Source organism: Hordeum vulgare, chromosome 4H, assembly GCF_904849725.1.
Source record: "Hordeum vulgare subsp. vulgare chromosome 4H, MorexV3_pseudomolecules_assembly, whole genome shotgun sequence".
In the NCBI taxonomy this organism is placed as follows: domain Eukaryota; kingdom Viridiplantae; phylum Streptophyta; class Magnoliopsida; order Poales; family Poaceae; genus Hordeum; species Hordeum vulgare.
This window is the reverse complement of record NC_058521.1, coordinates 596,669,073-596,684,873: the sequence shown is the minus strand read 5'-3', so window position 1 is coordinate 596,684,873 and position 15,801 is coordinate 596,669,073. Positions and strand designations below refer to the sequence as shown.

The following is a 15,801-nucleotide window of genomic DNA, read 5'->3' as shown; positions in this document are numbered from 1 at the left end:
ATCGCCCAAGCCGATCGCTGCTGTCTCGATTCCTACGCACGTCTAACCTGATCGGTGGTCTCGCGCGATGATCGTCGCTGCGCGCGCGTGCATGCGCCGGGCGCGCGTCTGCGCCTGCATGGACGTACGTACGACGTGTATGTGCCTACTTCTCTTTCCTTCTCCCCGGTGTTCGTTGATTGGGTACTGGACTACTGGTGGCGGATCGCTGCCTCCCCTGAAATGCAGGCAGTTTTTTTTTTCTTTTTTGAAACATAATTCACATTCTTAAAACATTTGCACATATGGATTTCTTATTGTCTCCAAAAACATTGCCACGTAGAAATATCCAGTACATAAACGGTTTAATACCGATGATTAATCTTATTGTTTGATTAATAGTATCCACAATTATTATCGTGTTACCAAGTAAATGTCTCCGGTTTGAGCGCAAAATATAATAAACTTATCAAACTACACATACATCAACTGAAAGCTTATATAAACAGGATTATCAAATGTGGCACCCTATACCAAAAATACACTTTGGTTCCTAATTATATATGCATCTTATACGAGAAAAAAAATAGTTTTAAAGTATTTTTAGATTAAACTTGACTTTGTTTTGCACTACTATATAAAATTTCACTATAAAAATTTTGACCGAAATTTGTCTTTTTTGAATAATATTTCACTATATAAAATTTCACTATAAAAATTTCAATAAAGACAAATTTATTGACTATTATAGGTCACTATTCATATTATTTTGACCGAAATTTGTCTTTTTTGAAAAGAAGTCAAAGAATGATTTTCTTTTTATCAAGTTTTTCTTACAAGTACAATGAAAGATCAAATTTATTTAAAAATATTTCAGTATTTGTTTCCTTTTTATTGAATTACTTTTTTTTACTTATAGAAAAGTTTCCCTCCTTTCGGAAGCCTCTTATAGGAATACAAATTCCGCGTGGTTAAACTTACGGCCACATGAATTATTTTAACCAATTTTTTCGTTGGAGTAACTTTTGTGTGTGTGCCTGCGCGTGGGCGGATGTGTGTATTGGGGTTGGGGGACGTATTATTGTACGTTTTTATGCGGTAACTGCCTTTGGCTCCCGAGCTCCATGAAAGCCTTTAAATTCAAACTTCAAATTTCATGCAAATTCGTATTTTATTATTTTAAAAAAATTTGAGAAAAAATATATAGATAGATGAAGGTATAATACAGAAGTGTGTAAATTTTCAAAACAAAATACGTTGAAATGAGGGTTATGCAAAAAAGACAAATCTAAAACTTCTTAACACATGTTACTATTCATCATTTCATACCCTTAATTTGCCTTTTTTGTACAGGTCGCGTTTCAAAGTATTTTGTCGACCTGAAATTTTACACGCACACGAATCACATCATTGTTTAGTTGTATATTGTTTTTCAGATTTTTTGAAACTAAAAATTTCAAATTCTGAATTTTTTAAAAACGGCCTTGCACGGCACGGCCCACCCAGGTACGAATATTAGTTGGACAGTGCCGTGTCGGCCCGCATGCGCACCCTCCAGGCCCGCTAGCCTGCTAGGTTTTTTTTATTTTAGACTGTTATTCGAATCGATTTTGGCCTGTTTGGCTGTTTTTTTTGACCGATTTTGACATATTGAGCTGATTTTGGTCTATTGAGTTAATTTATTTATCTTATATATATAAATAAATAATAAAAATGATAAACGGGTCGTGTCGTGCTGGCCCATGTGCCCAGCCTTCAGACCCAAGCACGTCCCGAGGCGGGCTGCGTGCCTGACACAGCCCGATTAACCCGTGTCGTGCCTGGCCCGAGGCGGGCCGGGCCGCCCTGCTTCCTGGGCGGTCCAGGAAGCACGGCCCGTTTGGCCAGGTCTGGAGCCATGCATCCAAGCATTGGTCTGAACTACGAAGTGCGGAGACACGAGTGGGCGGCAAGGGTGGTGGTCAGACGTTTGGGGAGTACTAAGCGTTGGCGCGAGCGCTAGCGCCGGTCGCAGGCTGACCGCTCGATCTGCACGGGGGACCGTCAGATCTTTCCATGCAACATTTTTATCTTCATGCAACAAATTTCGACGCTATGCAGCATTTTTCGCAACGGTTGCAACAAAAAAATTAATTATAGCAAAAAAAATCTACATGATCGTAGCAAAAAAACGAAGAAGATGATGCGTGGTAGCAAAAGTTAAACGCCGGTTGTAGCAAAAATCTACGTGACGTGTATGCAACTTTTTCAGTGAACGGTTGCAGCAAAAAATGATGCCGATTGTAACAAAAAATAACACGGTTGTAGCAGAAGTCGAAACGCTGGTTGTAGCAAAACTTCAACGAACTCGAGTTGCAACCAAATGTATATGCAACTTTTTTACTATACAAATCTAGTAAATAAAAAACGCTTGTAGCAAATACGAACGCTGGTTGCAACAAATTTACACGAGAAAAAAGCTGCATGAAAAACGTTTGTAACAAAAAAAATACACGGTTGCAGCAACTTTTACGAAAAAAAGCTGCATGCACCTGCCAACGAGCGCGACCCGCGGGCAACCGGCAAACGATTCGGCCGGGGCGCCGGGGGAAACGTTTCCCCAGACGTTTTCAAATCGACCATCCTTGACGTACGGTGGGCAGCACGGTAGGGCGGGGCCAGGACACTCGCTGGCTCTTGCATCAGAGGGTCCATACGGACACAGCAACGCGCGCGTGCGGCCGATTTGATTTGTCAACCTTCCTGACGCCATCCATCGCGCCTGCTCTCTGGAGTCACCCGCACAGCTGTTCCCCTCGCCGCCAGGCCCGGCTTGGTCCATCTGTCTATCTATCTGGCTGAAAAACGCCAGGGCCCAGCCTACCGCGAGCTCTCGGCCGTCCCAGCTCATGCCCGGAGCGTGCGTGCGTGCGTGCGTGCGTGCGTGCGTGCTACAAGCACGGCACGGCACCAACAGCGTGCCCCCGTGCACTCTGCCTCTCCACGCCCGCACGCCAACAGCGCCGTGCTCCATCCATCTCCGCCGATCTCCCCTGTCCCCCGGCCGGCCGCCCCTCGAGATCTCTCCGGATTTCGGTGTCTCGTCGTCGTCGAGAGCGGTTGCGCGCCGGCGTTCGTCGGTCGGTTCCTACGGCCGTTGTTCCTTGTAGTTCTCTCCATGCATATGCATCCAAACTCCAAAGAGGGAAAGGAAGGAGCGCACGCGTGCGGACCCGGTGCCCGGGCATAAAAACTGCTGGTCACGCACGCCAGCAAGCAAACAATGCAACGCGGTGCTCTGCTTGTGGTTCGTACGTACCTGCCGCGGCTCATTTTCTTCAAGATAGTATCCCTCCATCTTAAAATAAATGTCTCAACTTTGTGTTAGCTATAGTATATAAAATTGTATAAAGTTTGAGACAATTATTTTAAAACGGAGAGAATAGTAGATAGGTTCTGTCAGCAAAAGAAGAGCGGGGGCGTAACCTTTTCCCTGAAAATCGCAACCCTTTTTTCCACAGATCCACTGCGCTTTAATCCGATCGTGGATGATGGATCGAGCCATCGTGTTCGTGCGTGCCAGACGAGAGCGGGAGGGACGAAACAAGGCAAAGCGCAGCGTCCTCCTGATGAGTGGCCACGCATGGGCATGGGGTATCTTGCGCATTCCCTGGCGTGTTTCTTCCTAGAAGCACGGCCAGGCCGTGATGCCCACGACTACATTTCGAGTTACTAGCTAATTAAGAGGATGCTTGGATACGTTTTAATCCCATGACTAAAAGTAGTGAGACTAAAATTTGCTAGCCTCATTCATGCTTGGATCCAAGTACTAAAGAGACTAAAATCAAGTTAATGAGCATTTATTATCCTCCAAACCCTTCAATCCAAAACTTGCATGAGGAGTTAAATGAGGAGAGAGAGGACTAATGCACAATTTAGTAGGGGTACCCTTGACTAAAAGATTTTAGCCTCAAGACTAGTTTCAGCCTCTCTTTAGTCAGGGGTGCTTGGAACTTTAGCCTCTTAAGAGCATCTCTAGTGGATGGTGTATATTTGAACGTGTATATCTTCATATACACGTCCATATACACGGCGTGGAAATTATATACGTCTAGTTTTTCAGTGGAACGTGTAAATTAGGACGTGTATATTCCCCTCATTCTTTCCCCCTCTGCAAGATAAGAGATTCAGTAGTTCAGAGAACAAGACAGGGGAGCTTCGCCGCATTGCAGCCGTCTCCCTCGTCGCCGGCAGCCTTCCCCGTGGCATCCAAGATGTCCATGGACTCGAGGGTGCCTCCCTCGTTCCATTCCCATCGCTAGGGTGACCGGTGGGCCACCACAGCGACGGCCCCAACCTCGTCTCCGACGAGTACCCGAAGCCCTGCAGGCCGAACTGGGCGTCCGGGCACAGGGAGCCCCGGCCTTGCTTCTTAGGGAGGAGGAGGAGGCGGTGGACCGCCAGCCCGCCAGCACCCCGTCAGCAGCCCGCCCCGCCCCGCCGCCGCCCCGCACCCCGGCCACCCCGCCCCGCCGCCGCCAGCCCGCACCCCGCAGCGCCGCTCCGCCGCCGCCCCGCACCCCGCCGCCAGCCCGCACAGCGCCCCGCCGCCTGTGCACGTGATGCAGTGGCGTGCGTTGGCCGGCGGCGCTGGTCTTGCCGATCCGATCCGCCGCCGCCTCTGCCCCCAGATCCCGTCCCCCGCCGCCTCTGCCCCCAGATCCCGCACCGTCTCCGCCTTCCGATCCGCCGCCGCCGAGCTCGGGCTCCCTGGACGCGAAGGCCGCGAGAAGGCGGGCGCCGGGGGAGGCCGAGAGGAGGGCCGGGGCGGGCACGCGCAGGAAGAGGAGGGAGCTCTGGGACGCGGGTGTGGGACGACGCAAGCTCACGAGCGTGGCTGGCTCGTGTTTATTTGCACGACGAGTAGCCTCGTGGATGGACGTGTATAACTTCCACGCCCGTATACACGTTCCACTGGGAGGCATTTTTCTGCTAGCAACGTGTATATTTACCATCCACCTCCATATACACCATCCACTAGAGATGCTCTAAAGAGACTAGTTTTAGTCTCTTGGATCCAAGCACCCTCTAAGCGTCGCTCTGGTACTGGTAGAATCCAAGGCGATGATGTCCAAGTGACAGTGAGTCTGGAGGCGAACGGCGACAAAAATTCTCGCGCATCAAAAGAAGCGTCTCCTCTTCATAGCATGGTTAATAGTATAGACAAATGCTGGCTATAAGCTATCTTAGAGCAAGTACAATAGTAGAGCCGGTTGCCGTTTGTAAGCTCATGTCATGTCACCTATAGCCCATCTTATAGCTAACATGTATAATAGTTGGTTAGAAGAGCGTACTACTTATACATTATATGACCCACATTTCATTCTCACAAAGTGTCCAGGAGCACGTGCTAGAGCTGGCTCTTAACTAAGAGCCCGCTTACCTTCTCTCTCCTCTTCTTTCTCCTCCAATTAAGCAAAAATATACTATTTTATTCCTTATAGCCAGCCGACTCAGCTCTATTGTACATGCTCTTATAGCTCATCTTATAGCTAGCTTGTACAATAGTTAGCTATAAAAGAGTAGTACTTTTATCCTATATGGTCCACCTTTCATTCTCACAAAGCACCTAGGAGCACGTGTTAGAGCTGGCTCTTCATAAAGAGTCCGCTTCCCTTTTCTCTCATCTCCTCTCTCATCCAACTCAGCAAAAATATAATATATTAATCTTTATAGCCTGCTGACTGTACCTTATTGTACTTGCTCTTAAACGACAACAACTAAAATTTACGGGAGAGCATTGAAATCCAAATAACCTGCGGCTACGTAGTAAGGTTTAGGTGCCGCTGCTGGTCACTAATAATATACTCAAAGTGTTGAGCACTTGAACAGGGCTCCATAACAAAAACTGAGGCTAAGGTCTTGTTTGGTTTCAATAAGTTTGTGAATTAAAACCAGTGACTTATAAGTCACGTCTGTTTAGTTGTCATCCGACTTATAAGTCATCTTAAAATGTAAAAGTCGGAGACTTATAAGTTTTAAGTTATGGTGGAGCAACTTATGACTTATAAGTTGAGGTGACTTATAAGTTAGGTCTGGTTGGCAAAATAAGTCACTTTTTACATTTTTCAACTTATAAACTGATGACTTATTTAAAATCAAACAGGACCTAATAAGTGACAGTGATTGGTTTAACCCACCACAATTTGGCTACACTGCACTGAATGTGCTGCCACCAGTCTACTACTCAATCCCCTGACAAATAAAGTAGTAAACGCACCGAGTAAATCTCAGTAGAAAAAATTTACTTCACTAGATTTGGGTCGTTTCTAGCCGATGCAAAGTGAAACTTGCAAATTGTGTTATGCATTTCGTCGAACACTTGGCAGCGACGACGGTCGGAGCGATAGACGAAACTCGTTCTCGAGAGACGAGCAGAATACATGATTTCACCGCATGAGCTTTAACCAATGGCTTCACTGGACGAGCCTCACGTATGGGGCATAGCAGATCACTCGTTAGAGCATCTCTAATAGACGTGCAAACGTCGAGCACGCTAAAAATATTTTTCAGCATTGAAATAGCGATTTTTGACGCCTCACACAGCGCTGGCTTCAGCGGACACACCAAAATATAACGTACACGAGCCGTTCCAGCAGGCGCGTTAAGCTACAGCGCGCGCGAGTAGCCGGCGTTTGCAACATATCCTTTTTTAACAATATGGTAATATTTAAAACATTAAAACAAGACATAGCATAGTTTAAATCACCCAACCAAGTTCATCAAAACATAAAAAGTTCGAAGACATGACACATCAAATCTCATCATCCAACCAAGTTCAAAATTACCCAGCCTAGTTCACGACATAAATGACATCAATATTCATATGAAGGCTAAGATATGTCAGATTCCAACGGTGCGGGGGCGCGCACCCCATTTCAGGACATTAGTAACAACCAAAATTCGGGTAACTATCATCAACCTTTTCTAAATTCTAATAATGTTATTGTTGTTTATGTCCCAACTTGCTGTGTGTATTTATGCAGACACTAAAAAATTAAAGAGGCAGAGAAACAGAGAGGATATATTTAAGGATTTGATGCTTATGAATTCATAAATTAAAAAATTATCGCAACCTCATATGTAAGCAAGTTTTAGAAAACGCAATGCTTCTATGCCCCCAAAAAGTGAACATAATTACAAAGACAAACCTTGGTTCAGGTTAAGATATTTACAAGGATAACATAACATACATACATATTCCCAAGCAGCAGACCCATATGCAGTAGTTAAGGCGGCAAAACATATTTCCACGAAGGTAGTAGAAGAAGCTAAACATCATTCGATAAAAAAAAGGGAAACATCATGTACAAAATCAGCGAAAATAATATGGATTGGAGGGAGTAGCTATTTTTTTAGTGGAAAAGCCAAACATCATATAGCTAAAGAGCAACCCCGGTATTAAACGCAGCAGCAGGAAATATAAGACAATTTTGTACAGATATTATAATACACCAACAATATACCTAGGTGTATATCCACTGCAAAAACCTGAAAGGAGAAGGACAGCATATGTTAGTCCACATAAATGTATGCTAAAAAACTGCTTCTTAAGAAATCAAGGTTCACCTCGCTGATACGGCTTTGCAGCGCCAACGCCAGAACCTTACGCCCTTGATTCCATAATACATGAGCTATCCTATAGGACTGCAAAGAATGGTAACCCTGTAGCAGTTTGCAAGCAACATGAGTCTTGTTACCTTTTCCAGATATGAATTATATGATAACAAGAACTCGTAGTCACCTTTAGGTATAATAGTGCCCAGCTATATTGTGCGCATGTCTCTTCAAAAAATAGAAAGATCTCTTCTATTTCTTGAGTCAATGCATCATAAGTGCAAGCACACATGACTTCAGAAAATAGCAGGACCGTGAGAGCGGCAACGCCGACGATCTTGATGGGCATGCCGGTGACCACCATGTCCTTTATGGTGATGTAGCCGGTGCTGAACCACACCACAACCTGGGCGGAGAGAGAGAACAAAGATCAACTACTATATAGTGCCAAAACAAACAACTAATGAGACAACACTCCACACCACCAACTTACCAGTTAGGACCAAGTGGCACTACAAGCTCCATACATCCATCAATCGATATTCTCGCCCTCCACAAGATCAAACTTCACGATAGCTGAGGGTCCATGCCACTTCCTGGGCACACACACACACACACACACACAGAGAGAGAGCATGATTAACTCGTGTCATCAACCCACATAACAAAATAGAGAATTTAAAAATTAAGTATAAGTCCTACTAACGCAGACTTCTACAAGTTTGGATAGGAGCTATCTAGCACATGCAGTATATAGCAAGAACAAGCATACCTTACTATAGTGCCAAAACAAACAACTACTGGAGTTGACTACTATATAGTGCCAAAACATACAACTAATGAGACAACATGCCAATAACAAGCAGACCTTACTATAGTGTAAAACACAGAAGTTCGATCTTGCTAGACGCATTTGCTCGACGGATTAACACGCAAAATCAATACTGCTGCTGATCTGTGCGCTACGCACAGCTGATGCGGGGGCGTAAGGTTGGGGAGGCAGTGATAGGGGTGCGATTGGAGGAACGAGAGGGGGAGAAGGGGACCTGGAGGGAGTTGACGGCGCCGAGGTGCGGGGTGGCGATCTCCTTGCGGTTGGAGAGCGCGAGCGAGGCGGCGCGGCAAGAGCGGGCGAGGGCCTCGAAGCGCCGCGCGGGCAGCTCCCCGCGTTCCCTCCTCCCACCACATCCACTCGGGGCGCACCGCGGTGTATGCGCTCTGCTCGCCAACACGCCAAGAACAAGCAGACATTACTATAGTGCAAAAACAAACATCTACTGGAGTTGACTACTATATAGTGCCAAAACAAACAACTAATGAGACGCAATCGGCGGCCAGGGACGACGCTGGGTACGGGGCCTGGCGGTGCATCCCTCGCCGATCCGGGACAGGACCTTGCTGAGCTCGGCGTCGGAGATGCGACCGTCGCCGTTGATGTCGAAGGCATCACGCAGCTCGGCGTCCAGCTCGCGCTCCCCGCGGTCACGGTCATGGAAGGCGGCGAACTCGCCGAGGTCCACGTAGCCGTCGCGGTCGGTGTCGAGCTCGTCCATCATGGACGCCACCTCCCGGCCCCCTGCCGACTCGGTGGCCGGCGGCGCGATGGCGCGCGACACGGCCGCCAGCTCCGAGGGCGAGATCCTGCCGTCCCCGTCCGTGTCGAAGCGGGAGAACACCTTCTTCATCGGCGGCCTTCTTGGCGGCGGCGGCGGCGAGGAGCTGCGAGGGGTCGTCGTCGAGGAGATCGGATCTAGGAGGAGGCTCGGTTGGATTGAAGGAAGGATAGGGTGGGTTAGAACCCTAGCCGCCGCCCAGTGCTGTGTGGTGTGAGTTGCTGTTCGAGTGTGTGTGTGGTGTGAGTGTTGTGGAAGCCGTCGCCGTGTGTGAGTGTGCTGGTGTAATGACGAAAACGGGGCTGAAGGTTCGAGGTAATTACGGACGTGCATGTAGTGGAGGGTATTGGAGGTGGGGTGGTTTGGTCATTTTGAGGAGGGTTGTTGGGACGGCTGTAATGGGCTTCGGGGTGGGTGTGGGCTTCGGAGGTGGGTGTCGGCCTGCCCTGGGGGACGGCTGTAGTGGGCTTCAGGGGTGGGTTGTTGGGACGGTTGTAGTGGGCTTCGGAGGTGGGTGTGGGCTTCGAGGGTTATTTGCATTAGAAAAAATAAACATCTATACTATTAATAAAAGATCAAACGAACATTAGTTTTGTTTACGAGCATTATTTTAAATGCATGAACATAGTTTTGACTTGACTAATATTTTTTAAATCAATGAAATTTTTCTAAAATTAGGGAACAAATTTTAAATTTCCCTATTGTTTTGTATTTTGGTGAACATTTTCTAAAATTTCATGGACATTTTTTCGGTTTCCGTAATATGTTTTAATAATTTTTATTAAAATCATGAACATGATTTTATTTGCTGACCATTTTTTTTCAAATCGTGTTTCTTTATAATTTATGAACAGTTTTACAAAACCACCAACATTTTTTGGATCTGCGGAAACTTTACAATTTCATAAAAGAAATTGAGCTCACATACATATTATGATTTGTCAAAACAAATATTGAAATCTCAGAACTTTTGAAAAAAATAGGGGAGTCAAGCCCCACACATTGATCGGCCCATAAATGCATAGGTGAGGGAAGGACATGTGTGACAAAAAGGGAGAGAAAAAGCATGGAAGATCGGGATCAAACCCTGGTCTCTTGTCAACTGTGGCGCTTTTGCATCTATGATTATTATGATTATAACCATTAATAAAACAACAAAGCATGATGGCAGCTTTAAAAGAAAATCAAATCGTTTTCTTTACTTATGGATGTCATAGTGGTTAATTTATAACAACTTTAAAAATTTTGTTTATGGACGGACAAAAGTATTGCGTATTTTATTATTACGTAAATATATCTTACATGGTTTGGCAAGACCAAATGGTAAATTCAGGAACTCCAAAGTATATATAGGTCATATAGAGGGTGCATTTCAAGTTTACTTTAATTATCTCATATGTTCTTTACGGAGAAATTCACCATATTTATGAACAAGGAATTTTTTATGTACGGTTATTTGTGCATTGCACGTGCATGCTTACTATTATTTAAAACATTAAAACAAGACATAGCATAGTTCAAATCACCCAACCAAGTTCATCAAAACATAAAAAGTTCGAAGACATGACACATCAAATCTCATCATCCAACCAAGTTCAAAATTACCCAGCCTAGTTCACGACATAAAAATTCACACAAACAAAGGCAGATCAACAATCATGTCGCACCCCCTCATCTTCATCCTCCTATTCCTCCGATTCTTCTTCCTCATCCGACGACGTTTCTTCCTCCTCTTCTTCATCGTCGTGTGCTCCATCATCATGGGGAGCTCGGAATGTGTTGGCAAGATCTTCAATGGCATCATGCGAACATACGTGAGACACACCGGAAGACATGCGTCCACCCATGTCACCCGGTGGTGCTCCCATGCCTCCCATGTCACCCGGAGGTGCTCCCATGCCTTCCATGAGAGACGCAAAACTCATGCCTTCCATGCCCCCCATGGTAGCTCTGAAGCCATCCATGCCTCCCATGTCACCCGGAGGTGCTCCCATGCCTTCCATCAGAGACGCAAAACTCATGCCTTCCATGCTCCACATGGTAGCTTTGAAGCCATCCATGCCTCCCATGTCACCCGAAGGTGCTCCCATGCCTTCCATGGGAGACGCAAAACTCATGCCTCTCAAGCCCCCCATGGTAGCTCTGAAGCCACACATGCCTCCTATGTCACCCGGAGGTGCTCCCAAGCCTCTCAAGAGAGACGAAAAACTCATGCCTCTCATGCCCCCCATGGTAGCTCTGAAGCCACCCATGCCTCCCATGCCACCAATGCCTCACATGCCTCCCATGCCTCTTTTTTGTACCAAGACTTCTTCACGAGCAAGATTGGTGTACTCCTTTTGCTTCTCATCGAGGGTAGATGTGTTCATGAAGATCAATGATTTCTCCCATCCAACAATCTAGTGTTGGGGAACGTAGTTCGCTCTTCCATGGCCAATTTCTTCTCCTTTAATGTCACCTCCCTCTTCTCGGTCGCCACCCTCCTCTCCTCGACCGCCAACCTCCTAACCTCAACCGCCGCATCTTGGTTCCTTGCCATCTTCCTCGCCTCGTTAGCTTCCTTCCTTGCGTTCACAATAGCTTCCATAGCAATTGTTAGCTCATCATCTCCTTTCCTCTTCTTCTTTTCTTTCGAGTCTTTCTTGCCTCCATTTGGTCTTTTGGGCTTGGAGTAGGCAACCGAGTTTGGTGTAGGGCTTCTCTTACCGTCGTCACTTGACGCATCTGCCTCGTCATCATCCAAATAAATATTTCGCTTGTATTTATTGGTCTCCTCATTGACGCCTTCATAGGGCTTCCATTTCTCATCATCCTTCAACTCCTCATAGCAATGGGGCAAGGTAAATGGCCTCCCTTTCTTCATTCTTCCTTTCTTGGTGTTCTTCTCCTCTCCTTAAAATAAGTTTTGTGCAATAGTGAGCTACAAACAAAAGAACAAGTTAGCACTTGAACACCAAAGAAAAAGCATGAGCAAAGAAGAAGCATGAACATGGAAGAATCATGAAAGAAATGGCACTTACCATATCTCTATCATTAGTGCCACTTGGGTTTAACGTGTCAACCGCCTTAAGTGCGGCAGCCACTTTTGACAATCTCTGTTGATTGTCGACCACTCGGAACGGAGAGATCTTTCCGAGCGGTCAATTCCACTTTTGTTGTACAAATCAAAGTGCTCCTTCATCCGGATCCAATATGCATGTCTACTTTGGTCCCCTTCAACGGTGACATCCCTAGACACTTGCAACCATGTATTGCATAGCAAGACGTCTTCATCCATGGTGTAGTTGCCAGCTCTTCCTTTCGGTGCACCGACGATACTCTCACCACCCTCGTCCACCTCAAACTCATGATCATAGAAATGCACCTCATTGGTTTGAGACCAATGAGAATTGTTGGAACCAACTCCCATAGTTGACATATATATATATATCATCATCATCATCATTTAAACTACAAAGTATGTAGAAGAAAACAAATAATCTATCCATATGTATCCATTCAAAAAAAACGACAAAAAGTGGGCGAAAATTTACCTTGGAGGCATTTCATCGAACACATTGTGCGCATCGTCCGCCGACACAGCACGCGAGCTCGCCGGCGCTTCGCCGCCGCATCCTTCGTACGCCCTGCAAGTCTCTTCTTTGGTCGTCTAGAGGAGCCATCCGCCGCCTTGTTCTTATTCACGGACACATTGCCCTTCTTCGCCACCGCCGCATTTAGGAGCTTCAAGAAGGGGGCACGTGGATTCACGGCACGCGTCCGCGCGCCGCCACCCGCTGCCAATGTCGTCCATGGCAGCATGAAAAGTCTGCGCGCAAGACCGGTGGTTGGAGGGGCACTAGTGGAGGCGAAACTAGAGCTCCCCGCGCTAGGGTTTGCGCCAACAGCGACGGCAGCGGAGTCGGCGGCGTGGTCGCGGGCATAGGGAGGAGTGAGGGCGATGTCGGCACGACTGTCCATCGGGCGAATCCGCCGGCGGGGCGCGGGCGGAGCAAAAGCGGGAGGTAGGAGAAGGTGCGGTGCGGGCGCTCGAGTGTGAAGCGTGCAAGAGCGTGCGCACCAAATAAGCGGCGCTCGATGGCGTATCGTCCCGCGCGCTGAACCACTTATGCCACGCATGCGGTTTTTACGCCTCCGTTGGAGCGCCGGAAGTGGTTGCGCGTGCTCAAAAAACGCTAGTTTTCCAACACGGCGCTTATATAGCGCGACTGTTGGAGATGCTCCTATTCAGGTCCCTGGATAACACCCGAGTACAGGTCATGGTCATCGTCCCCAACTCACATCTATAGCAATCACCGAGTTCTAAGACGAGGCGCAACTCTAGGTCGATGCAAACATCGCACCGTTTCTCCTGGGGTAGAGGTCATGTCGTTCGTCACGCTCGGGGTCGTCGCCTACGAGCCACTCCCTGTCATGCTAAACCTTCACGTCGCCCACCTCGACATCAAATCAGGGTGTCCACCATGCTCTTCGTCATGCCGCTCGCCCCGTCGTGGTCCACCAGGGTCGCGAGGCACGTCCTGCGGTTACTCGGGGTAATCGATTCACCCTTCTATCTAAATATTCATGTGTTTGAGGTTGTCGTCGACGCCATTAGAGGTGATGGCATGTACGCTATGGTGCGGGCACTCGGCTTCTCGAGAATCTCATTTATTATCGCAGAAGCAAAGTCAGAGGAGCTCAATGGTCTACTTCGTAGGCTCCCAGCTCCTTGCCGCCTTCCACTGCGTGATGACGGTCACGTGCATCAAACATGACACACATATCGATGTGGGCCCTGGAATGCAGGTTCGTGGCCCTACCCCTAATGTACAACCCCATCACCGACTGCCTGTGGGGGTTCTTGAGTGAAAAGATCTTCTTTAACTGAAGGAGGGCGCAAGTGTTCAAGAAACACGCCCTTTGGAACGACTCGCCGAGTGTAACCAATCTTGGCCAAGTCATTTGTTGGCTGGTTCTTGGCTCGGGGCACATGGTGCAGCCCCAAACCTTCGAAATTCTTGTCCAACTTCGTTACGGCATTGCAGTAAACGGTCATGGCTCGACTCCGAATGTCCCACTCCTCCATCACCTAATTGATGACGAGGTCAGAGTCGCCGTAGACCAACAAATGTCGGATATCGAGTGAGATGGCCATACGGAGCCCATACAGGAGGGCTTTGTACTCGGCCTCGTTGTTAGATGAGTCGAAGTGAATCTGGAGTACGAAGGCTTCACTGGGGGAGGCTTCAGTGAGGTCAGTCGGGAGGTCGGAACCTTTCTTAGACTTGACCACAATATCATCTATATAAGCCTCCGTGTTCCGACTGATTTGTTCTTGCAAACACTTTTGGATCTATGCTGGAAAGTAGCCCTAGCGTTCTTGAGACCGAATGGCATGGTGATGTAGCAAAAACACATGAATGGGGTGATGGAGGTCGTTTTTATTTCCTCGGGTCCATACATTCGTATCTGATGGTACCAGGAGTACGCATCCAGGAGCGGCAGGCGTTCACGTCGAGTAGTAGAGTCTGCAATCTGATCTATGCGAGGTGGGTAAATGGTCTTTTGGGCAGGCCCGACTGAGGTGCTTGAAGTAAATACACATTCAGAGTGAATTGTTCTTCTTAGGCACCACAACTACATTCGCGAGCCACTCGGAGTGATAAACCTCGCAGATGAACTCGGCAGCTAGGATCCAAGCGATCTCCTCGCCTATCGCCTTGCATTTTTCCACAGAGGAACGGCACAAGTTTTCCTTGACGGGCTTGACCTTGGTGTCCACTTGGAGGCGGTGCTCAGCCAGCTCCCTAGGAACACCCGACAATATCATACGGCTTCCATGCGAAGATGTCCGAGTTCTCACGGAGGAACTGGATGAACTCGGCATCCTATTTGTAGCCAAGTGATGTGGAGATGTTTGTCACACACGCACTTGGGTCGCTGGGATGAACGTGCACCTGCTTCGTCTCACTCGCTGACTGAAATACGGACTCAATAGCCGACCGCTTAGTATTAAGCAAATCGGCGGCGTCCACCGACTTCTTGTACCAGTCAAGCTCGACCGCAAGGACTTACTCATTGGCGATCTTGAAGCCCTGTTGGAGGCACTCCTCGGCGATCTTCCAATTGCCGGTCATCGTAATCACGCCTTTCGTTCCTAGCATGTTGTGTTTAAGATACACGTAACATGGTGTGGCCATGAAACGTGCGTAGGCGGGCCTACCTAGGACGGCATGAAATGCGCTTTGGAAGTCCACCACCTCGAAAATCAGTCGCTCCTTCCTATAATTTTTTTCGGCACCGAATACGACGTTCCGGGTGATCTCGCGGAGTGACCCGGCCTTTTTAAACTACTGTTTCTGTGAGGACGTTGCCAAAAGAATAATCGACAAAAAAGAGAGCGAGATCAAGAAGCTAAAGAAGAGGGAAAAAGATTGCCGGCGTGATCTTGCAATGCAAGTTGCATTGTGTGCAACAAGGGAAGAACATGAGCAGTTTAACATTCAAAACCATGGCCAGGTCATTGATTGGTTAGTGAGGCAACCTTTTTCGCCACTTCTGAAGTAGGCTTCTCGTTGGGCATGGGTCAAAGAAAGAAATTATGTCATTTGCTGCACTCCTGGACCTAACG

The 15,801-nt window shown here is 47.5% G+C and overlaps 1 protein-coding gene and 1 long non-coding RNA gene across 2 annotated transcripts; both read right to left on the bottom strand.

The window, feature by feature from the left end:
- Positions 1–7,482: 7,482 nt before the first annotated feature.
- Positions 7,483–7,799, bottom strand: LOC123447422. The gene is made up of 3 exons (XR_006631503.1): positions 7,763–7,799; positions 7,588–7,683; positions 7,483–7,509 (listed from the first exon to the last, which is right to left on the bottom strand). It is a non-coding gene; the product is annotated as an uncharacterized LOC123447422 (long non-coding RNA).
- Positions 7,800–8,537: 738 nt separating this feature from the next.
- LOC123450881 (probable calcium-binding protein CML16) lies at positions 8,538–9,260 on the bottom strand. The gene is made up of 2 exons (XM_045127930.1): positions 8,899–9,260; positions 8,538–8,793 (listed from the first exon to the last, which is right to left on the bottom strand). The coding sequence occupies exons 1-2, from the start codon at positions 9,258–9,260 to the stop codon at positions 8,538–8,540; spliced, it is 618 nt and encodes a 205-aa protein (XP_044983865.1).
- Between the last annotated feature and the right edge of the window lie 6,541 nt (positions 9,261–15,801).

Bases quoted from the DNA above. Each gene is read 5' to 3' on its own strand.
- LOC123450881 (XM_045127930.1), bottom strand. From the start codon at position 9,260: ATGAAGAAGGTGTTCTCCCGCTTCGACACGGACGGGGACGGCAGGATC. The intron at 8,794-8,898 runs GTCTCATTAGTT...GTTGGCGAGCAG, and splicing joins CGTCCCTGGCCGCCGATTGC to AGCGCATACACCGCGGTGCG.